The sequence below is a fragment of the Amia ocellicauda genome, chromosome 9, assembly GCF_036373705.1.
Source record: "Amia ocellicauda isolate fAmiCal2 chromosome 9, fAmiCal2.hap1, whole genome shotgun sequence".
NCBI classification, from domain to species: domain Eukaryota; kingdom Metazoa; phylum Chordata; class Actinopteri; order Amiiformes; family Amiidae; genus Amia; species Amia ocellicauda.
The window spans coordinates 15,913,666-15,936,622 of record NC_089858.1 but is presented as its reverse complement, the minus strand read 5'-3'; the positions used below and the strand labels follow the sequence as shown (position 1 = coordinate 15,936,622).

The 22,957-nt window shown below is 39.4% G+C and overlaps 1 protein-coding gene across 1 annotated transcript in view; it reads right to left on the bottom strand.

The window, feature by feature from the left end:
* The window catches only part of tox3 (TOX high mobility group box family member 3), a 52,923-nt gene that overhangs the window by 10,273 nt on the left and 19,693 nt on the right, over positions 1–22,957 (bottom strand). The window contains exons 2-3 of the mRNA XM_066713442.1: positions 9,750–9,815; positions 1,930–2,184 (exon numbers count right to left, since the gene is read on the bottom strand). Coding sequence (XP_066569539.1) covers positions 1,930–2,184; positions 9,750–9,815 — 321 coding nt within the window. The remainder of the gene's footprint in view (positions 1–1,929; positions 2,185–9,749; positions 9,816–22,957) is intronic.

Below are 22,957 nucleotides of genomic sequence, written 5' to 3'. Positions count from 1 at the left end.
CAGCAACTATAATTGTTTTAAGGTTCCATTTCTTCCAGATGTAGAAAGCTTAACTGACCATGAAATGAAAATTCTTTAGGCAAAAGCCTTCTGAGGCTACATTATGCATTACAGATATTTTAAAAGCTGCAATTATTTTACATGCCAGCAGTAAGGAGAAAAAGCAATAAAAAATTTATAGTGCATGCACAAATTGGAATGTAAATATCCCTAAAATCTGTGCGGCTCTATGTGTGTGCAGCAAAATTAAATCAATTGTGTTGGTTTCTGATTGCTTACAGTTTTAAGTGTATTTTCACAAGATTGTCTCTTTCTTTTAAATTAATTCTGGATTCTATATAATGACTACAGTAGTACAGAAAATATGGCGTGTTTTTTTTCCTTTTTTCTTCTTGCATAGACATTGCCAACTACTTGACATTTGAAAAGAAAAGAAAAAAGGGAGCCTGAATTTGTTTAAAAGCTCTTGAAAAACAAAACCGGCTCTGACATTTTCTTCTTCCACAGAGCTGGGCGTATGGCATTTAAGGAAGTTTTAAAAATCTGGAAATCATAAAACAATTCCTTTATCAAGTCACTGTTCCCTGGCGCTGCCATTGTGTAATTTCTACAACAAATTGCTTCTAAACATTAATGACATGCAATTAAGCCAACTGCCAAATCTTGCATTGGAGTCTGTTGTGTTTTTTTTTTTTTTCCCCATCCGTCTGCTGCAGTATGATAATCAATGAGAGAGAAAAAAATAAAAATGTAATAAAAATGTAATAACATTAAACACACAGTGTAGACTGCAAAGTGATGGCCATTTCTCTCACAGTTTTCTCTGGATTTGTGTGCTTTGTCAGTAATTATCAGGGCTTTGTTCCTCACTACAATGGGCTGGTTGCACTGCAGCTGTACAACGTAGTGACCCGACTGCTGCACCTGCTCTGTTCAAGTACAGCACTGGCACCCAGCATCTGCCCCCTGCCTGCCTGAGCAACACAGGCAAAGGGGGAAAGGGAGGGAGGGAGAGACAGAGAGAAAAAAACTAAAATAAAGAAAAAATGGTGCACATTTACAGGAGATTTTAAAGCCCCACAAATTATTAAAAACAAAACGTTTGTAAAAGTCTGGACCACAAACTGGCAGGCAGCTGGGTGGAGATAACACACCCTCCAGAAGACTAATAAAAATAAATCTGCAATCCCATAAAGTAATTCCCACCAAATTAATTCAGCCTTTCAGAACTATTCTCAGAGACCCTTCAGCAGCCCTGGAAATAGCCTGCAGTCTCCCTCTCTCCGTCTCCATATCAGCCAACTATTTCCATCCCAGTGCTTCAGGTCACAATAGCCACCAGATCATCTCTACAGAGCCGCCCACACCCTTGGGAAAAGGGGAAGACAGACTGACGATCGTCGATAGACTATATATTAACATAAAGCCTGGGCCTTTTTTCTCCCCCACATTAAACATTGCTCTGCAGCCCAACAACCAAACTCTGATCCACAAAGTGAGCAGACGGCATACGCCTCCTGTGACAAAGGCCTTGAACAGTGCATCAGCATTTTCAGGTGTCTCTAGAATCATCATGCATAATATATACAGACAAAACCAGCTGCAGAGTTTTATTTAATTATTTTCATTATGCTGCAGATAATGTGACTGAAAGGTCAGCTTTTTCAACAACACTGTCAACGTGCGAAAGAACTAAAATCCCCTGCATTGAAGGCAACTTTTCAAAGATGGGCTTTTTCAGTGTTAACATTAACGCAAACAAAATAAAAAGTCAGACTGGGTTTTTCTCTAAACATAATATCAAGGCTCTTGCTGATACTTAGAAAGGGCAAAAAAAAGGCCCAGCTGAGTGTTACCTTACTACTGGCATGATCAAGTTTTTTTTTTGGGTGCCAGTTGGCGCTGGACAAGCTCATGTTGCACACTCACCACGGGCAGGCTGCTGTTGAGGATCGCGCCCTCTTGGTCCATGAGGTTGCGGGATATCGTGATGGATGGTAGCTCCAGGCTCTGTGGGGGGAACTGAGGGGTGAACTGGGTGGCCTGTGTGGGCGGGGGTTCAGGGAGCCCCTGGAAGGGCGAGCCCACCTCCGTCATTCCCAGCCCCGATTCAGTCTCAGGAGGGGGAGTGATGGGCGGGATCTCAAACTCCTCATCTCCAAGGCTGGGCGTGTGGAATGTTTGCTGTAGTGATCAAAGGACAAACAACAAACAGTCAGCACCCTGAAGAACCGTGGGAGGAACCTTACATGGCTTCGGCAACACCGGATATTGTACCAGTTAAAGGGGGGTGAGTGGGGAAAACCTTGGATGATTTTAGATTTCAGTCCTTGATATCTTTAATTTAATCAAGGATCACAAGAAGCGGGGATCAGCTGACATGAAATGAAGAGGAAAGTGAGGTTAAATACACATCATTACCAGAGCCTGTTCTGTTTAGTGGAGGTGGTGAAAAACACAGAAAGACCCCAAATATCAACAGCACTCACTAGTGGATTACATAACACAGATTTGCTTTTAATCTAGAGTTATAGATGCATGGTGTGGAGGAAATACACGTCACTGAGAAAAGGGTTTTAATATTTTTTTAAAGATGATAGCGGTTGGTGAGAACGGTTTCCCTTTGTCCCCCAAGCCTGCACCCTAAAATCTGCTAATCAAACTTGGCTTAATCCTGATCCTTTTGAATTGAAACTGTTGGTCACAGTTAATTTACTTATTTGGTTTCTTCCCAGCAAAAATTCATTACCTACTCTGATCAACACTTTAAAGTGGAGTTTAAAAATATCTTCTGCATAATTTATGGGAACCACATGATGCAGTCATGCATTTGCTATTAACGGTCTGACCGACCCTAGTCATGCCACTGGGGAGGGCATTTCTACCACAAAAAGGAGTAGTAGGTGCCTAGGTTGGGCAGGAGGTTAATGCATGGGGATATTTGCCTTGCCTCAAGGCATCACTAACCTGCAAATAACCCAGATAAGCCTCCACTAAGACCAACCGAGAATAAACAATGGTGCTGTGTGAACTGGGTTAATTGCATGGAGAAACTTGCATGTATTACTATGAAGCCTCTTTCTTACTGGGGGTGGGCAAGGTGAAACAAGGTTAAGACCAGCAGCATTAATACTGCTACTCACAGCTTAACACATGGACACCTGAAATGCCCCCACTCTCCCTGAAGGACACATAGATAAATCTTTTTGTTTTACCACAGATAGATCATGCATTTACCACACCTTGACTCCCCACAGCGTGTAGCCAAGACCTGGTCCTGCATTACCACCACAGCACTGTACTTTAATACAGTTTACTGTGCTTGTGCTGTGATTTACCACACACACCTTCTGTAGAAGCTGGCAGGCTCTTTCTTGACAGGTGGTGATGAAATGTGCTCGCTGTGGTAGCTAATAGCTTTACTTTTTTTTCAGTTTTATTACAGTGTTCAGCATCTTTCACACCAGCATTAAAACAGTTCTTTGTTCTTTTGCAAAAAAAAAAGAGCTTACCACAGCCCCCCCCCCAGACACACACACAGGTACAGCGTCTAAGAAATGACCTCCCTCACTATCAAAAACTGGTTACTGGTATGTCATTGCAGCGTTTAGTTTTTTCCTCCACTTGTTTGCCTATACCTGCAAATTATTGATGTTAAAAGATGTACAAGACACAAAAACAGATGACTAGACTACAGCATACAGTATGTTTTCAAGGCTTCTACAGCATTTTATTTTTCTCTTTGTTGACACACCGCACACTGGCCACAGGGAGTGCAGTAAACAGCAATGGATTGTCCTTGATAATGAGAAGTAAGTGATCTGTAAGGACAGATTTAGATGGAAACAACCCAAACACTGGTGAATTTGATCTGCTTATGCTGATTATGGGCAAGAACCAGCTCAACACCTCACAATATTATATTATATTAATAGTCGTAGTATAGTGTTCCACAGTAGTCATATTGTTTTTCTATTTTTATTTCCTCCTTCACATTTAAGTCAAATTCTGAAAAAAAAACACTTTAGGACAAGAAGAAAGGCAAAATGTGATCTAATGTACATTAGCTTATGAGAGAGAGAGACTGAAAGAAAAAAAAAAGATCATTATGAAGGATTGAATTATAAACTGCAAAAGTTGTCATCTTTTTGGGATTGTTAATGATGATATAAATGAATAGCTGCACGCAGTGAGCTGAAAATTGAGACATAGTGAGTAAAGGCTTTGCTTGCATATAGATCGTGTCAGCTGTCATTATTGGTCTCTCATCCAAAATGATGAGGTGCCAGACTGCCAATGCCTGGTGAAGCAGTGGCTGTGTTACACCATAGTCTCTATTAGTGTCACTTCACATACAGCTTGCTTAATTCTGCAACGGGAGGGTTACGCTCTGATCTCAGATTAAAAGATGCAAAATACACTTTCTTCAGATGTCAGCTGCCTGATTATCCCTTTAAATTGTTCTGAAAGCTAAGTGAGGCTGCGCCAAACCAAACCAGACGCTGGCTCCGAGGTCCGAGACAAAACGCACTCAGAGGGAGGAGAGAGAAGGCAGCGCCTCTCCCCAAGCACCTACCCCGGTGACTGGAGCCAGGTACTGGTACATGACTACCCCACTAGCACGCAGATGGAAGGGCCACCTGACACGTCACAGCGTACGCACCACCCATTCGGCACTCATAATGAAAATCTAAACCAATCTGTGCAGGGTGTAGAGTGAATTAACTCAATTTGCTACGGATTCACAGGGTCATGGAAACGTGTCAGACTAAAACGTCTCAATCAGTTAGAAAGGTAAAATAAGAAATACAATAAAGTAAAATTATTTATTTGAGATTGAAGAAATTATTAAAGAAATAAATGGAAATCATTGAATATCACTCATTGTACCACATAATTCAATGTAATCAAGAGAACAGTGTATTAATTGTGTCCTGTAGCTTACAAAGTTCTCAGATTTGTCAGTTTGCCTGCTGTGATGACCAATAGAAGAATTTCACTGAAATGTTGCATAACATTACTTTATTACTATTATTTTTGCTTGTCTGTTTGTTATTTGTTTTTGTAGCAATGAATGATCATTCAAGGCTACAGCAATTGGCCAAGACTGGAATAACAGTGAACCCAACTGACTGATCCAGCTGAGGAAGTAACTTCAAGAGCCATGACAGGAAAGTCAATCTGATGGTGTGAAAGAGACCCCCTCAGAAAGACTTGGAACAGTGAATGGTGGTTTTAATGTATGGTGTCATACTGAAAGTAAATTTAAGAAAGCAGCCTAGATAAATCTTCCAAGACCTGGTACAATAATGAGGGAAAAAACTGGGGGAAAAAATTAAATAAATAACACTAGGAACAATATGATTTACTGCCAACTGTAGCCTGCCAGCAAGCTGTGTAACACAATACAGCAGTGTTTTAAAGGGGTGCAATACAATTACAATTCATAAAAAGACACAAAAATCAATAGTTATAAAATTCTAGAAATCAAAGTTCTAACACTGTTTCAAAGGTTTCAGGGAAAGTTGTGTAAATAGCAACACATCAAAGCTACTCAGATACCACATATTTCAAAGCACCACACCATCTAAATGGCATTTATAAATGTTACTACGAAATTGTGTACAAGGTAAGGAAAATTGTATTTGACAAGTGATACTGACGAGTCCTGCAGATGACTCCATGTACTAAAGAACATTAAATATATTCCCCTTGACTTGCATTAAATCAGCAATCTTTTTATGTATGTCTACATATCTATCCTTTGACCTGTCAGTTATCAACTTGTTTATTTTTTAGTGTAATTCAAATGAATCAAAGTAAAGAACCTCAATGTTTATTTTGCACAGGGTTTAAGGAGAAATAAAACCAAACTTCTGTAATGTAATCATTTTAGCTTTTTCTCTCTAACAGCATGGGGCTATGACTTGTTACAAATTCCATTTCAATTGCAGCTGCTGCTCTGCAGTGCTCCAGGACCTGTCAGAAATACATTAATTATAATATTTGAGTTGGCTTTTCCCCCCCTCACCATATAAACACTCACAGCTTTCAGACGGCTTCCAGCATATATGTTGATTGTGATGCACACAAAACACACATATATAAATTTGGGACCATATTACATACACATGCTTGGACAACAGCACAATGTTCACCCAGCCACCAATTGCAAATAAAAAATTGGATGATGGCAGATTTGCATTTGAGTAGGAGGAGGAATCCTCTGTCAAACAAAAACCCATCAGTGCTCTATTTGGAATCTGTCAATGGGCCAAAGTTTGTATATGGTCAGGGCCATAACATCACATTATGCTTCAGAAGCGGCTGCAAAGATTTCAAACAAGAACAGTTGCTTTATTTCACACGGAATAAACTTATCTCCAGTTATTTATTAACAGGGCATATTTGTGGCAATAAGTTGCACAATTTTCCATTCAATTATCTTGAGAATTATTAGAATGGAGAAAACGGACTTTACACGACTCCTTAAATCTTTCTTAAACTAAGCACTAATTAAATGAAAAGCATGTCCTTTAAAGTATACTTGCATGGCTAAGTAGGGCCTTGAAACTATAAGTAAACAGATTTGGCAAAGATATTTGTCAGGGTTTTTGCTACAGTGCAATAGCAGAGGTGCATTTGGAGGGCCTGCATGGAGGATACACTCTGCAGCAACAGCTACCACTTTAATCTGCGGCTCATTTGGCTCACTATTATCGCTTAATGAAATATAGCATTAGACCAAGAGATAAACACTAATTCTAGTCATGGTGCAATTAGATCCCCCCCCTCCTTCCCATTTGTGTTGCAGTGAATGCCCAAACCAGTGTTTTACACACAGTCCAGGTTAGATGTGGGAAAACTCTTACCACTTTATACTGCTTTAATTAGTTTAGGGGCAGAAATCAGAAAAACAAACTGAAATTGTATGCTTGTGGAGAAAGGTTAAACGCTGAAGCAGCCTTAATAAGTTAAAGAAGATGTAAAGATGTTTTTTCACATTTTTGTAGTGGTCTTTTCTTTACAATATAACTTAATCTCAAATGGGAGTTTTTGCTTCCTCAAATGGATTTAATGCTGCAAATGCCTTCGAGTGGTACGATGCTAAACAAAACAAAAAAATGAATTTAAATGGTAGACAGAAATAACTTGTGACCTCTGCTTGGCCTTAGCCAGAATTCTTATCACACACGGTATAGAAGGCCAATACACTAAGTGGATTAATATAGTATTTCAACAGAGAAGAAAACTCATTTTAGTGTGAAAGTACAAGACTGTAAAATGTAGGATTTTAATTCCTGCGCAGGCTGAGTTACAATAAACAGTACATTGTCTTAAATCCCTCTTTAAAATGCGTGCTATACAGTTACACGTTTAATTTTCAGAATGCGTGTGTTACAGTAGAGTGCCATCTGCACCATAACACTAGAAACATTTGTTCCTTTTGATAAAATGCAAATCTGAAGGGCTGTTATATCAACACATAACAGCCAACGCCTGACACCAAGAGTTAGCACAGCTGGAATTAAATTGTTTCTGAACAGCTGGTGGAAGCACAGCTTTCATCGACATTTGATTCAAACGTCTGCATGTAAAAAGAAAGAAAGCGAAAGAATGAACCATCATATTGTTCCTGCAGGTTGGCTTTGTGTTTATCTTAATAAAGAGCCAAGCTTAATATCATTATGCAGACTCTCAATAACCCCTAGTTCTCCAACACAGATGCAGGCAATCTTTAGAGTAACATGTTTCATTACTCTCTCTGCACAGCATCTCAGCTGAGCACTACAAGAAGGCAAGAGCGACTATAGATCATTATCCAGCGCTTTTAACCATGCTTTACAAAACCAGGTCAGAAGTAGTTTAAATAACCGTGTTGTTTTTTCTTTATGTTTTTTTCTCTCTCATGCTCAGCAGTCTTGATAAAGCCACTGCTTACAATCCAAACTCAACAAAGGCTCCAAAAAGGACAATGCTGCTTCATGGCTGGGAGGGATTATATTTTCAGACAGGATCAAGTACGGTGAAGGGAACCAAATGCATGTTGGAAAAGGATGTGTTTATTAACACACTTTGTGGGACAGTGAAAGAAGACATTTGAGAGACAGCCTTTGTCTTCAGTCACACACTGTATCCTATGCATTCAGCCTCGTATCCCTATAGGCATTGAGTTTTTGCCCTTTTACTCCCATCTCTCCAGAGTGAAGAGATTGGGTTTTGCACAGGAGGTCTTTGCGTCTCCCTGCGCCAACGAGAACCCCCCGCCCTGTTCCTACAAAGGAGCGGCAGTGACTGAGACGAGACGAGCGGAAATCCAGTCCGAAAGCTCTGAAGTTGAGCTACTGCGAGAGCAGGTGGACAACGCAAAAAACTGCACGTTTAACAAAGCCCCCCCAACTCCAAACCCCGGCACATCAGTGTACCCTGATACTTCCAGCAATTAAGGCTGAAGTTCTCAGAAACGAGTGGTGCTTTAAACCAAAGCCTTCTGCCCATGCACCCAATCTTAATAAAGGGTTCAGAGCGACTGTGTGCTCAAAGGGAAGCATCAGTCCTTGACGTATTTTGAATGGTTAATTTTATGTTAATGAGCCTTGCTTGAGCTGGATTTCTAATGATATCTCAATGTTAATGAGAGTAACAGGAGGTGAGAAATTTCAAAGTACAGTCTAATTGACTGCCAGTAACACCGGATTAGGCCTGTGTGTTGGTATGTGGCTCTCTTTGATAAGATTTGCATTTTGACTTTAGTATGAGTCTGTTAATACTGTTGCAGACGTATGTCCCACCCTTTGGTTGTGATTTATTTTCTTATTTGTCCTGTGTATTTACCAACTTAAGGAACAAATCTGACAAAAATAGATTTAAAAAGTTGTAGAAAAAATATAAAAATACAGGGTAATGGAGAGAACAAACAACAGTGAAAAAAAGTCTGGATCATGATTATTACCATCTTTATTCAACACCTTTAAATCAAGCTGATGATTTAACAATTGGCATTTTCCTTTACTTCTCCATTTATGTATAATATATTTAAAAATTACGATTAACTGGTAGATGTACTACTAGGAGGCAGGTCTAGCCTAGTATTTCAATTAATTTGCTTATAATTACATCCTGTGATTTTAGAATGCTCAATGGACCATCAGCAAGATGGACGAGGCCGCCCCGTGTGGGACTAGAGGCCTCCTCTGGCCTTTCTCAGTGTCCATTACAGGGCCCAACGGTGCTTAGTCTTGAGCTCGGTGGCCTAACATGTATCGACCAGACCGCAGGTTACGAGTGCAGGTCAAACTGCCCGAGTCATATGGTACAGCAATGTCCCCCGATCTGGAAGACCAAGACTTATCTTCTGTTAAACGTGTCTCGAGTGGCACTCTGCATTTTAATAAAGACATTGACTCAGCCCCTGACCTATGGAACAGTTTAGATCCACTGCTCCCCAGCCGCCATTTGTCTTTTCTGCCGTTCCATTGGCCATCCGTCCCATTTCACCAGTGTATGCATCAAGCAAGGACAGCGGGATTGACTGGGTAATGGAGAAGTGTCAAGTCTTTCTGCTTCACATTAAATCCCCTTTTATTTTGCACTTCATACAAAATAAAAAAAAATAAAAAAGGCATTCTGATTCAGGGAATCAATCTCATTTGTCTGCTGTGCATTTCTGTCTTCAGCGCAGCACACAAAGGATCAAACAGAAATGGGGAGAGAGGGGGAGAGACAGAGAAAGGGAGAGAAATACTTGCCTCACTGGCTGCAAGAAGGGCACTGTTTGCTTCTGCCATGTTCATGTAGTTATTATTGTTCCCGAACTGCAAGAGGAAAAAAAAAGACAGTCATTACATTTTTCAACATTAATTCCACATTGAATAAGATACCTTACAAATGAATGGCATCTGGAAAAGCACCAGTTATTTGTGAAAAGGAAAAATCTCTTAATTCTGTGCTTATGTGTATTGAGGGTTCATACATTGTACTGCCAATAGATATTGATCTGTAGCCCATGAATAAGCAAATATGTGTGTGTGATTACAGCTTTCAAAGGCTAGACTGGTCTACCACACATTCCACGTAAATATTAATCACAGTTAAATAAAGGATTTCGCTGCATCAGGAACTGTACTCAAATATTTTAAAATCAGATTACACATACAACATTTTAACCAACCTCCTCGATACACAAACTAAATATTTAAATGTATGACAGCATTCCTTGATTAAAGCGGTTTAGTTATCTAACAAAGATACTACAACGCCAAATTACAGCGTACATATATTTTCATTTCAAAACCCCCAAAGAAAAACTTGCATATATGGTGTGAAAAATTGTAGAATGCAACACAGCTGTTAGTAACACACAACCTGCAAATGTACAATGTGGTAAAGACCAGGAATATCAAGGACACTGTCTCATGTTTGGTAGTGTGTCAGGTATGATTCAGAGTGAAACAATTATTTTCTTAAACTGTCATGTATGCCGTTATGGTAAACTGTCACACACAGGAGGGCTCAGAGGCACAGCAAATTCAATATAAAGTAATGAGTATCTGCGATGGCTAGTCATAGCCACAGGATGGCAATTAATGACATGTTTGCATCACAAAGCAAAGTTGCAAGATGCAGCAATAGCTTATTAACTTTAAGCAACCCTAAGGGAAAACCTAGTCAAGGTATAAAACAACCAAATATTGGGAGGATGTGTAAGCTTGTAGTGAAGGCAGTGGTGCTGGGTCGAGCCTTCCTGAGCAGCAACATTACTTTGCAGAGCTTTTAATAAGAAAGCAGCACTGTGACTGCACAGCCACCGTGTAACTAGCCTCCTGGCAGAATGGCAGACAGACAGTCTTGCTACAAGACAGAACTGCAATGACAGGTAAGAATAATGCAGCACAGAATGAAGAATTATTGTCCAACATCTGTGCCTTTAGCACAGTACTTTTCTGTGGCCAACTCATAACAATTCCCCGCTGCCAGCAAAGAGGTAAGGAAAGGTGACATGCCGTTTTTAATTAGGTTTTAGCAAAACCCAATCGTCATTCATGCAAATTCAGAACACACAATTTCCTACCAAATATTTTCTCTTCACAATAATGAAAGGAACAAATTAAAATAAAAGTCAAATGATATCTACTGAGGACTGAAAACAATAGCAGAAACAAATTAAGATGAAGTGAAATGAGCAATGGGTAAGCAATTTTTTTTGTGTTGCTTTTGTAATCTATTATATTTTTTTAAAACATCTTCTGAGCAGTTAGTACGTGAATGTAATTACCGAAGGAAGTGCAGCTAATCAAGTGCGAATGGTATCCATTAATTAGAATATCCCCTGGAGAAACGTGAAAAAATCAGTAACAATGTTAACAGCGTAATGCACCAATGAGTTGGGAAGCACAGGCCCACAGCATTTGGCAAAGCAGGTGGCGTCAGTAGTCTAAGTCATTTACAAAGCTCTTACCTGAAGCTTTGCCACTAAATTGGATCAGAGCTCAATGCCTAAGTCTACACACAGCCCGAAAAAAAAATATAACCTTTGCTAAGGAACACCTGTAGATCAGTGAAGCTTACAGTGCCAGAACCAGCTTCTTAAGAGACTTTTGCACTTTTTGCCGGTTTCCAGAACTTTATTACTAGACTTAGCCGAGTTAGGTTGTATGCCCCCCTGACACAGCACTGCAGTAATTAACCTTGGAGAAGCTTATGTATGAAGTGTTACACTGTACTTTTCTCTCTCTTAAGATTACAAAAAAGAGGTACCTAATGCATGTGACAGACGAAGTCTCCGTCAGCTCCAGCACAAAATTATTTATGCAGCTACAAGAAGGATGAAGTCTATTGTGTCTCTTTGTTTCTTGGTATCCATTTTACATTGTTAGCTAGATAACAAAATCATTATCTACTGTGTACAGACCTTCTACAGACATTTTAAAGCAACATATACCACACCAATGCCGCATTAGTAACCTTCAACTGCACACATTCCACAGACATTTCAGTCACATCATTTTTTAAATGGTTTTTATTTACTCCAGGTCATTTCACCTCTGCGCAAACCTGTAGTGTCAAACTGATCCAAAATCCATTACACTTAAGTCAGTCACATTAAAGACAGAGAGAAATATAGACGTGGATATTTGTTTGACCTCAACGGAGTAGAGCAATGACATCATAAATCTCAAACCCTATATTAGAACCACTTTCTACATGATGTCAGTTTCTTACCAAATGAAACTCTGTTAAAGGGGACAGGTATTCATTTAAGAGTGCCAGTACTGGATATGCAACCATGCAGGTAAGAGATTTTAGTGTCTGATGACTTGTGTAAAAAAAAAAAAAAAAAAAACGTGTGTGTGTGTGTATAATATATATATATATATATAATCTTCTAAATCTCGGTTTCTTTACCATTAAACGTTTGCAAAGAAAAAACTAAGACTAATATTAATGAGGATTCAGAAGTAGCAACTATCATTATTATTACTGTTATTATTTTTAATCATGTTCACGGTCTGTCTGATTGAACAAAATGCCAAATTAAATTAAGTCAGATGCTGAAGTCTGGGCTGCTGGTGGGGAGCCAGGCAAAAATGGGTCAGCACAGACAATGGACAGTCTGTAATTAAAAGATGAGAATCTGGACTAATGCTTCTCCAGCCTTATTAGCACAAACAACGCAATCCACACGCAGAGCATCCCGGCAGCAACAGGGGGTCCCAAGCAACAGTCTTTGCTGCTAATGTAAGCACAGCAATCAAAACGTACTCTGATGTAGGGTAATGATCGATAAGCATTCTACAGGATGGGCAAGGTAATCAATTAGTGTTTATGAAGATTATCCAGGTAGGTTACAGACCATTTGACCAGAAAAATAACCGAATGGGCAGCACACGAGGACCAGCTGAAAACTGCTGAGGGATATAAAGCTTTTATTATCAAAGTGGCTCAATAGCTGAAGGAGCCTTGTAATACAAACCTCTCGAAGAACCACACACAACGAAATGAGAAAGAAAACAGCCCTTCGCTTTGTTTTCGTGTGCTTCCATCCGTGCCCAGGATAACCAACAAGTGTGTAAATTGCAAAAATATGTTCTGTACATTTGTAGATTTTAAAAAGCACTTTAAAAGGCAAACAAGCCTTTGAAGGGTTAAGGTAGAGTTTCCTCAACATTATATCAGCTGATAGTGTGCATTTCCTTCACTTGATTTATCTGTCAAATTGTTTCTGAAAACAGGTCAAGTGTGATGTACTTCCCCATGTTGTCGATTTTCTTTCCGGTTTTTAAATACAAGACATTATTAGTTTTTTTATGAACTGAAGGATTACATGAGCAAGGGGGAGTTATTTTCTTCACACTGTATTTCATTGATTTTCTTCCATACAGTCATCGTGAGCTTTGCTTATAAATCAAGCCTTTCCTATAATTGCTTATTTCTTCAAGGAGCCAGTGAAAGGTTTTTTGACGGCCTCCTGTTGAAAAGCCTCCAGGCTCTCACTACACTCCTAGAGAGGGAAACTAAATGGCACCAATTAACAAGACTTAACAAATGTATATCAGAAAACTGCGACCTAACGGCTTCCGAATGGGTCTGTGATGGGATGGTGTTGTGTCGCTTGAGTCTGCATCTGAAAGGTTTTCCTGAGGATATTCTTAATTTTAACAAATCAGTATTTACACTGTTGTTGCTTTCCTTCCACATATATAGACGACAAGAAACATGTGGTAACTAGGTGGAATAATCAAAGTACTTTGTCAGCACAACATTTTAAAACCCAAGACAAGTGTATAATGCACTGCTCATCCTAATTCATCATGATCTTAATTAATTGCATTACACTGCATTCTACATGCTCTGATACACCATGCTCTGTAATTCAATTCCAGCAGCAATGCATGTTATGGTCTGTTTTTATGTATCTGTTTATCCATGATAGACTGGAGAGCAGCTCACAAAAATATCAGAGCAGCCCACCACAAACCCACTGGACAACCTCTCAGTCTGTAAGAGTTAATTCGGTTTGTTTGTGTGTTTGTTTTGAATATTGGTAGAACTCACATTTTCACTTCCCTAAAGAAAAAAGGTCATTTTAACTGTGGGCACAGTTTCAAAAAATAAAAACAAAACAAACAAATAAGCAAAACCCCATGTACACTGATGATGTCATTCTCAAAAACAGACAGACTGCATTAGAACTGGTTGTGTGTTGAGACAGTCCATATGTAAAGTCAATGGAAGACATAACCAGTCACAATTAAAATACTAGTGAAAGCTGTTGCTTTCTGACACGATGCATCAACAACTCCAGAAGCTAACAATGTTTAAATGAAAAGAAAATGACTTAATTTGATACTATATCCTATAAAGACTTGTTCTTGCAGTGCAGCAGGTAGGCAGCAGGTATCCGTCCTAATCCTGGCATCATTATCCCAACAGAACGACCTTAATTAAGCTTTTAAACTTTACAGAATTTTATCAGCTGCCGGCGAGCAATTTTACAGTTCAGCTTGTGCTCTATAATCAAAACAAGTTACAGGTCCCAGGATTTCACTCTGGCAAGATAATTTCCATGCTAATTTGCTTTTCAAGTGATCATACAGAACAGAAATAAAATGTTCCAGAAGGCATCTGTAACCAACCGTGAGTGCTTTTTGAAGGCAGGGCAGAAAGGCAGCTTTGCTCCCAGTTACTCTAAAGAAGTTTCAACGAGACCAGACAAGCGCTGCGCCTCTCCCGGCCGCCCCTCTCTCCCTCTTCCAGCTGCTGCTAGGTAAATATAATCACTGAAAGGTTACCTTTTGATTTTCAAGGTCCTGGACAAATAAGAACTAATCTACAACACCATTAACAACTAGCCAGCAGCTGTCCAAGTCAGATAGTCAAGACAGGGACAGGGGCGGTTCACAGGTTCAAACTAGTCACCCTTTGTGGTCACCAATTTTTAAGAAGCATAGTATGCCCATGCACTGGTTTCATCAGATCTGCAGGCAGTATCTATGTAATAATGTTTTAAGTTTGTTAATGCTTAACGATTGCTCCCGGGGATTCCAGGATCTAATATTAACACTGGGAGGTGGCAGACGATTTCTCTCTTAAAAATATAAAAAAACAGGAACTTTGAAACATCCTTCCAAGGTTTAGTTTCTTCTTGTAGTTGCCAATTTAAAACTATCAAGTCACTGTGTGCATCAGCGTCACACCACCGCAGTGACGAGCGCTTCAGAAACACTCAGACCTGAGGGATACCAAATAGAAAGAACATCGCCACCTGGTTCTACTTCTGCCACTGACTGCTTGTTCTCAGTCTTGCACCGATTCTTATGTTTTCCCAATAATTGTTTCCTGTTTTTTTCCCCTCTCCTTTCCTCAGATGCAATATAGAAACATAATAATAAAAGCGTGGTGAAGGAGGAACCTCAAAAGCGTAAAAGAGTAAATGGCATGTTCCAAAGAAAGAAAAGATTTTCCACAAGATTGTACCAGGAAGGTAGTGATCGAACAGGCTGTTACAGATCGCAAGCACCTCCTCTTTAGCATCCACTAGAAACAGGTAAGAGTGTAACAGAGATTAAAAGGTTGTTGCGGTTTTGTTTTTTACTTTATTTATTATTTTTTTTACCAAATGAAGAGATGGAGGAGGATGTCATAGGCACTGCCTCCAGTGGCCCATTGATCTTAGTGTTGTGCTGGGCAATCTGGTCGATTTTTAATATGTTATCCAGTCTAGACCTCAATTTTTAGATTCTACTCTATACAGAAAAAAAAAAAAAAAAGTCACGATAGAAAGTCAATATTCGAGATCCCTTTCAGTACAAAGGGATTACTGTAAACTTCAGACCCAGGGTTGACTTTTCATACCAATATTCAGCACATTTACAACACCTGAAACTTGATCGATTTTAAGGTTTTGTTTTGCAAAACACTGATAAAATAAAAGCATACACTCAACAGCCCAGTAACATATCACAGGCACGCCTTCATCGGTTCACATTTTAGCAGCAGCATATGTGCTGAATTACAGATTATTATGGGCCTCTGCAGCAAAATGAATTTCAGATGCAAAAGTCTCAGGCCTTTGCAAAGTCCAGTTAGACAGCATTGCAAATGCCTGCAGACTTCATTTAAATGAGCATTATAAGAAGATTGCCAGACATCTTATGTTATGTTCTCCCAGAAGGACCCACAGGAAACTGGATTAGCTGGTGCAAAAAGTATTAAGCATGTTACAGTCTTCTGAGATTTGGCTCGTATCAGACTGACAGCACTGAGATAAGATACTGTATTGTTTTCTTGTTCTGTTTTTTGCTGTTCCTACACTAATAATCTTTGACTGGCATCTAATTTGCTTCTAACTACTGTTTGGATCCCGTTCTGTAAATTACACTGTTCCATAAATTGTTAATCCTGTCGGTTATGTGCAGTTTTATTTGCTGATTCTATCTGATATAGGCTTTGCTGCTGCTATAATTATGGCCCTATTGCGAAACTACTGCACATGCAAAATGAAAAAAGGCATTTCACAGGGGAAGCAGTTTGGCACAACCAGAAGAGCCTTTAACCAGAACCAAAAACATGCCCACCCTAAGCTGCCAATCAATGCATTAACTACATCACATAAGACATACTGCTTTCTCTGCATCTCTGTCAAGCCTGAGGCATCAAAGTATGGGTACGGGTTCAATTCTGCCAGTAGGCATTGCGCAATGGGGGGAGGTAATGTTATAAGCTTGTATGTTTTTATATTTCAGTCTCATAGTGACAGTAAAGGTTTCTCCAACATTAGTTTAGCGTTACCAGCATTAAGACATCTCGTAAAATTTAATTAAACAAAGACTTGTTCTCATCCAGATTCCTGCAGTACATGATAGCATCAGTAAGAACTTCTTAATAATCTCAGAACAAGGAAGTATGCATTAAACATTTTTATAGCTTTCAGCAGAGTGCAAACAGCCCTCAAGGATAAGGCCTCTTCTGGGTCTCCCAAGGTGCAAATTCCAAGGGAGAACAGGTGGATAATTGGTTTCTAATTGCCTATTTGGAAAGTTTTCCGGTTATAAGAAGATCCCTTTGGCAACTTGGGGGTGGTGTCTGGGGGGGTGCATACAACTGCAGACAAACTGCCAAAGCTCACTTCAACCGTAGGTTGTTTAGAACTGCATAAGTGGTTTAATGTAGTACAATTTGCAGACATCTGGGAAGAAGCACACAGGTTTTTTGGTGGGAACTTGCACATTTGCTTTTCCATTTGCACCTTACCTCTTGTGTAACATTCATACTGTACCCAGAGCACAGTATTGGTTTAACCACTACTTTGTTGTTGAGAAAAATAACAAAAAATTTTAATGTACCAGAAATAATAGAAATATATGAAAGAACATACTGAATACAGAGCTCCCATAGTATACTTTCACCCCTTCGCATTTACATGGTTTATGAAGTCAGGTCAGCTTTCTCAAAAGAAACTTTGCAATAAAGAAATAATGGTAAAGCTGCAAAATGATTAATCTTTGATCTAACGGGGTGAAAATCTGCTGGCTCTTGGCCACAGAAGGCTTAAACACCACCAAGGGCCTGTAAATCCCTGGGTTGGCTTTTGCCTATACAGACTTGGCCCCGGCTCTGTGTCCTTACAAAGGCCGACGTGTACAGAACCACAATGCTCGGCCTTCAATTTGCCTTCCAGCCACGTCCTGGGTTGTTTACTATGGATGCCTTTGATGTAACTCAAGTTCAAGATACTATCAGAGGAATCCAGAGCTACCTGCCAAATAGCAAAGCAAATATTGTTTTGGGATTTTTTACACTGGATCTGAAAAGGTCTTTGCAGAGAAACACAGAGAGTCATTTCTCTTGCATCAAATGTATTTATTTTCTTGATTTATTTTAGTCCTCTGCTTACTGTGACAGGTGGACAAGTCAGGAGCAAGCTGGTCTAAATAAAGACTTTGTGGTTAAAGAAATCGGAGCCTTCTTCACTGCTCGCTTAACTTCTTCATTCTCAAGGACAGTAACATTGCTTTACCTCAACCTCAAGATGCAGGAATATTTCCAATATTTGTCTAAAAGTTTTCCTTTACATTTCCTTTTTCTTTAACAAAAACAATCAAGAAACAACACTACCAAACTGTGAATTTGAAAATGCACAAACCCAGCATAAAATGAAGGACATCTCACAGCAGACCATTCACAGCTACTCTCACCAACAAGACACCCATTTCATGCCAATAGCCTCTATTAACTGAACCAAGAACATCCTTTAATATGTATGAAAAAAGACCCAACATCCAAATATAGATACGCATGGCCTGTTCCCAGGTCCGGTTGGTTGTTTCCTGTAACACAAACTACAGCACGTACAATCCTAACCAGTTGTTCAATCTATATAAATTTGAGAAACACAAACTGCTGAACAGTGACTCATATATCAGTCTATTATACACTACAGGGCTGACTGTATTAAACAAATGGATCTGCCTGCAGCTGGAAAAGAGAAGCAATACAGGGAGCAAAGGTTACCGTCTAATTTAAATCTTGGCTCTCTTCCCAGCACTGTACAAGATTCCAATTTGTGGCAATGTTGCTTGGTGCTACTGACAGAGGCCTAGCTGAAACACAGTTGGGCTGCTTCCAGAAATGTGTCTGGAAACTGCCGATCAACAAGTCGCTAAAGATTAACAGTATGACTGTAGCAAATTAATTTAAATTATAGAAACATATGGCTGTGGATGTTTTCTATTCACTTAATGTGGCACCTGTGTTTTTGAAGCAGCAGTTAGGTGTTCTGCTCACAGAGAGCCATGTGGATCTTTTAATGGTTTAAACGTGCACCCCATTAAAAATGCCCAACCATTGAGACTTCTCAGATCCTCTGTGCTTAATACAATGTTTTTTTAATCTTTTTTTCTTTGTTTGTTTGTTTTTTGGTGTGTTTGTTTTTGCAGAACTGCATTTTAGCATCTAAAAAAACAATCTAGTTATAATGGATAACTGGCTAATACTGAATAAGCCTTTAACAGCTTTAAATAAATCTTTTACAGGTGAATCTAGATGTATTTTCCTAGCATTCTAGTTAAAGCTGTTACTAACAATATTCAGTTTGTGCACTCAGTATATTATGTGAATTTTAATACCCACAGAATGTACCTTTAGGTCTGTCACTGTATAAATATACATACATAACATGTACATGTATATTCTAACCTACATTATGGTTACTGTTGGAAAAATGAAGCAGGCTAATGCAAAGGCTTAATGAATTAAAACAGCCAACGGTTCTAGTAAAGAGTGCATTGACATGCATGGAGACTTTACACAGTTTGCAGGCTTAGTTATCAATATAAAATAACAGTTTTAGAGAATGCACTGAAGATCTCTGATGAAGTAGCACTGCATTGATTAAAGGGGGGGGGGGGGTCAGGCATTCAACAGATATCATTCATAAGAAATGCTCCACTGCAGTGGCAAGGGAACTATCAAAATGAAATCCTTTTACCTTAAGTACATTGCGAATTTCCCGAAGGAGAACATTAAGTTAGTCATTTACATTAGCCACTAATATATGTACCAATCGTCCTAAACAGTAGAACTCAGTCTGTGAAAGCAGTGTTGTGACCACAGCACACTGGCCAAACTGGGCATAGGAAAGTCATGTGTGGTTATTAAAGAAATAGAAAAATACAAAGTCTATACAAAATAAAATAAAAGGGGTTCGAGGGAAGGTGGGCATATTATATACTGAACTACAAATATTTTGAGCACTTACTTTATCATAATCAATAAAACTATTAGTTTCAGTGGGTCCTCAGTCAATGCATACTCTCAAACTGGGGCTATAATCAAATGTAGAGCATTCAATGTCTTCTGAGATTAGTGCAATCTCTACCGTTACAAGAAAGACTTGCATTACATCGGAATGTGCATGTCCCAGTTAATTCCCACTTCCCAGTAAGTTATTTACTTATGTTTTTGGTAGGAAAAGCTCCAAGCAAGAAATCTTTGTTTAACAAAGATTGTGTTGTCATGAGATACAGGTTCCTTGTGCATCATCATTAGCATTCACACAAAGCATCTTTCAGCTTGGGCTCGGCCAGACAGCACGACTGTAATGGGGTGCAATTCAGACACCAATGATTTGTCCACGGGTCTTGAAACGTGCCCGGCACATGGCAACCCTGCCTGTCTGCATTAAGAAAAACAAATCAAATGTGTGTGTACAACTGATACACATCACTGAATGATCGGGTGTTTTGTTTTTTCTTCAGGGGGGCGGGCAAGGGTGGTAAGTGTCACATTGTACACAGAGATGAAGGCAGTATAAAATCTGGGGATACCTTCACCCTGGAGGACACAGAGTCTGCAGAAACCCGAGAACCTGCCTGACCATCCTGTGTGGTTCCTCGTTACAGAAAGCCAAGAAGGGCTCCACTGCAGGTTCAGGATGAAGAAAGGTGAGAAGGAAGGAATAATACAATGCAAACCAGAACAGACAGTATTGTCTCCTAACCCTGATCAAAGGGCAGCCTTCTGCTGCTTCACTGTAGGACTGATTCATGGTTTATTTATCCACAGCTAACACACCCAAAATGAACAACATGGAGGAAAAAAAAAAAAATCTGCAAACAAAAAAATAATCTGATGCCGAAGCAGGCTTGTACACTGACCACTCACAACACTTTCTGTGTGGGTCTCGTGCGATCAGCATCGCCAGCTTCTGCTTCAGTTTAAAGTTCTTTGGAAAATAAATTAAAATGGCATGTTTCTAAACTGGTGAGATGGATTCAATCATATATTGCTGTTCAAGTACTATCTGCAGTGTGTTTCAGTGGAGGGTAAATTAGGAGTTCATAAACTTAACAGAAATCTAAATTGTCAAACTGGATCACAATAAAATATGCCTTAAAGATTGTTTTAACCCTTTCAGTGCTAATGAAAGCAGTGCTTAGCGCTGTACCAAGTTACAGAATCTCATCCGATGATGGTAAGGAGAGACTACAGCACAATCATGGATGGTTTGCTGCACGGCTGGTTTTCAGTTTGAACACGCTCTGGTTTATTAGTTGCATCATTGTACAGTTAAATGCACATGTATAAAAACCACCAATGCAGAATCATATTTTGACAGCACAGTCATCTCTGTGAACAGTGTAGCCTACATTTTGTTAATAACCTGCAAGTAAGCGTGACTGAAGGCCAGCTATGAACAGTTATTAATGCTTTCTACATAACATGTACATCACCACCTGCAAACACTGGTACTGGCACTGTGATGCTCAGCTTTCAGACAGTTTGCTACTAAAGAGAAGAGCAGAAACCATTGTGCCAAGGCCATAAACCCGAAAACTGACCTCTCCTCTTAGGGAAAATGAGAAATCTGGTGTGAACTCTTCACCTAAATACGGCACTGATAAATGACGCTGTGAGGATCCATCGTGCGTTCGGGGGCCTGGGCTGCGCTCCCACCACATGTCTCTTGCACAGCGATTTCTCTTCATTCATCTTCATTAGGCTTTCGTTTGACCTGCTTTTTCGCATCTCTGTCAGCACAGGGTCTGCAGGGAGCTGTTGTATTTCCTAACAATGTACCCTGGATCTCCTCAATGTGATCTTCATGATAGGTCTTAATCAGAGACTCTTTCAAAGGTAATGAGAGACATGTGCTTTTTGCCAGGATAATGATCTGCCTATAATCTAAACAACCGCACCGCAAGTGGAAACATTCCCAATACTGCCTTATAAAAAAAAAACGAAGGAAAAATAAAGTCTTCAGTTCTTGTCGTCAAATCCTTTACCCTCCTTTAAGCAGAACAGTGAGCTGCACACACAATGCTCACACACAGAGCATTAATCTGTACATTAATCACCACTAAAGAGATCGACCCAATTAGCTCACAGTATTGACTGTCAATCCCTCCTGTAATTGCATTTTTTATTCACAAATTAAAGGCATTTCACACAACCCACAGTATCACTCAATCCCATTCAAAACTGTAGGTTTGCAATTCAACAACTATGACCTTGTTCTCCATGTTTTAAACATCTGAAATTGACCAACAGTCCAACTAGCCCTTCTATACCAACTAAACAATCAATTGAATCCATTTTTATTTGGTATAGAGCCCGTTGCTCAGATGCCACACAGATTAAATCACTACAAGATTGTGATTAATACTAACAGTACATGAAAACCGTGAACCGTTTCAACCTTCGTAGTGCTTTTTGGGCTCGTTTTACAATGGCTCACCCAGCTTGCCGCTTCACTCTAATATTCATTCAATAACATCAACATGCCCATGTTGTTGGAGGCTGCAAAAACACCTCCATAACATCACTTACACAATCGATTGTTAAAATCTCATAACATGGAAGGGAGAAATGGCAGAGTGATCGTTTTTAGCAGAATAGTAATGAAAACCGCAACAATTAGACACGGTCCCCTGTAATCATATTAAGGGCACCTATACTTTAAGACGCATACTTCTGTATTTTAATTAAATCACTAAGGTAACTCTCAGGGGAGTCTGTGTATTGGATAAGAACTTTGATTTATTTATTTATTTATTTATGTATTTATTTGTTACTTCAGCTTGAGGCTTGCCTGTTATGAGACATCTTGTAAGTATGCAGATAGTTTAATTATACTATTTGTTAATTAGTTCCCTTTAAAATATTTTGCACTGAAAATGAAAACAAACAGCAGGTTAAACAACAAGATGTTCCATTATCTCCACCCACGTGCAATTAAGACTGTAATGATTTCCCAGCCACAAAATCAAGATGTTTTGAAACAGTGGCACACCATAAAGTGCCATTAATAAGTAAACAAATAGGGGGGGGGGGGGTAAAGACTATTCATTTTATCAAATTACTTGGTGATAAATCTTGGAATACGCTGAAAAATGGTTGCTGCTAAAGTGAACATTTTCTTGTGCTTTTACCAAGTATATCATAGGGGAATTACTTC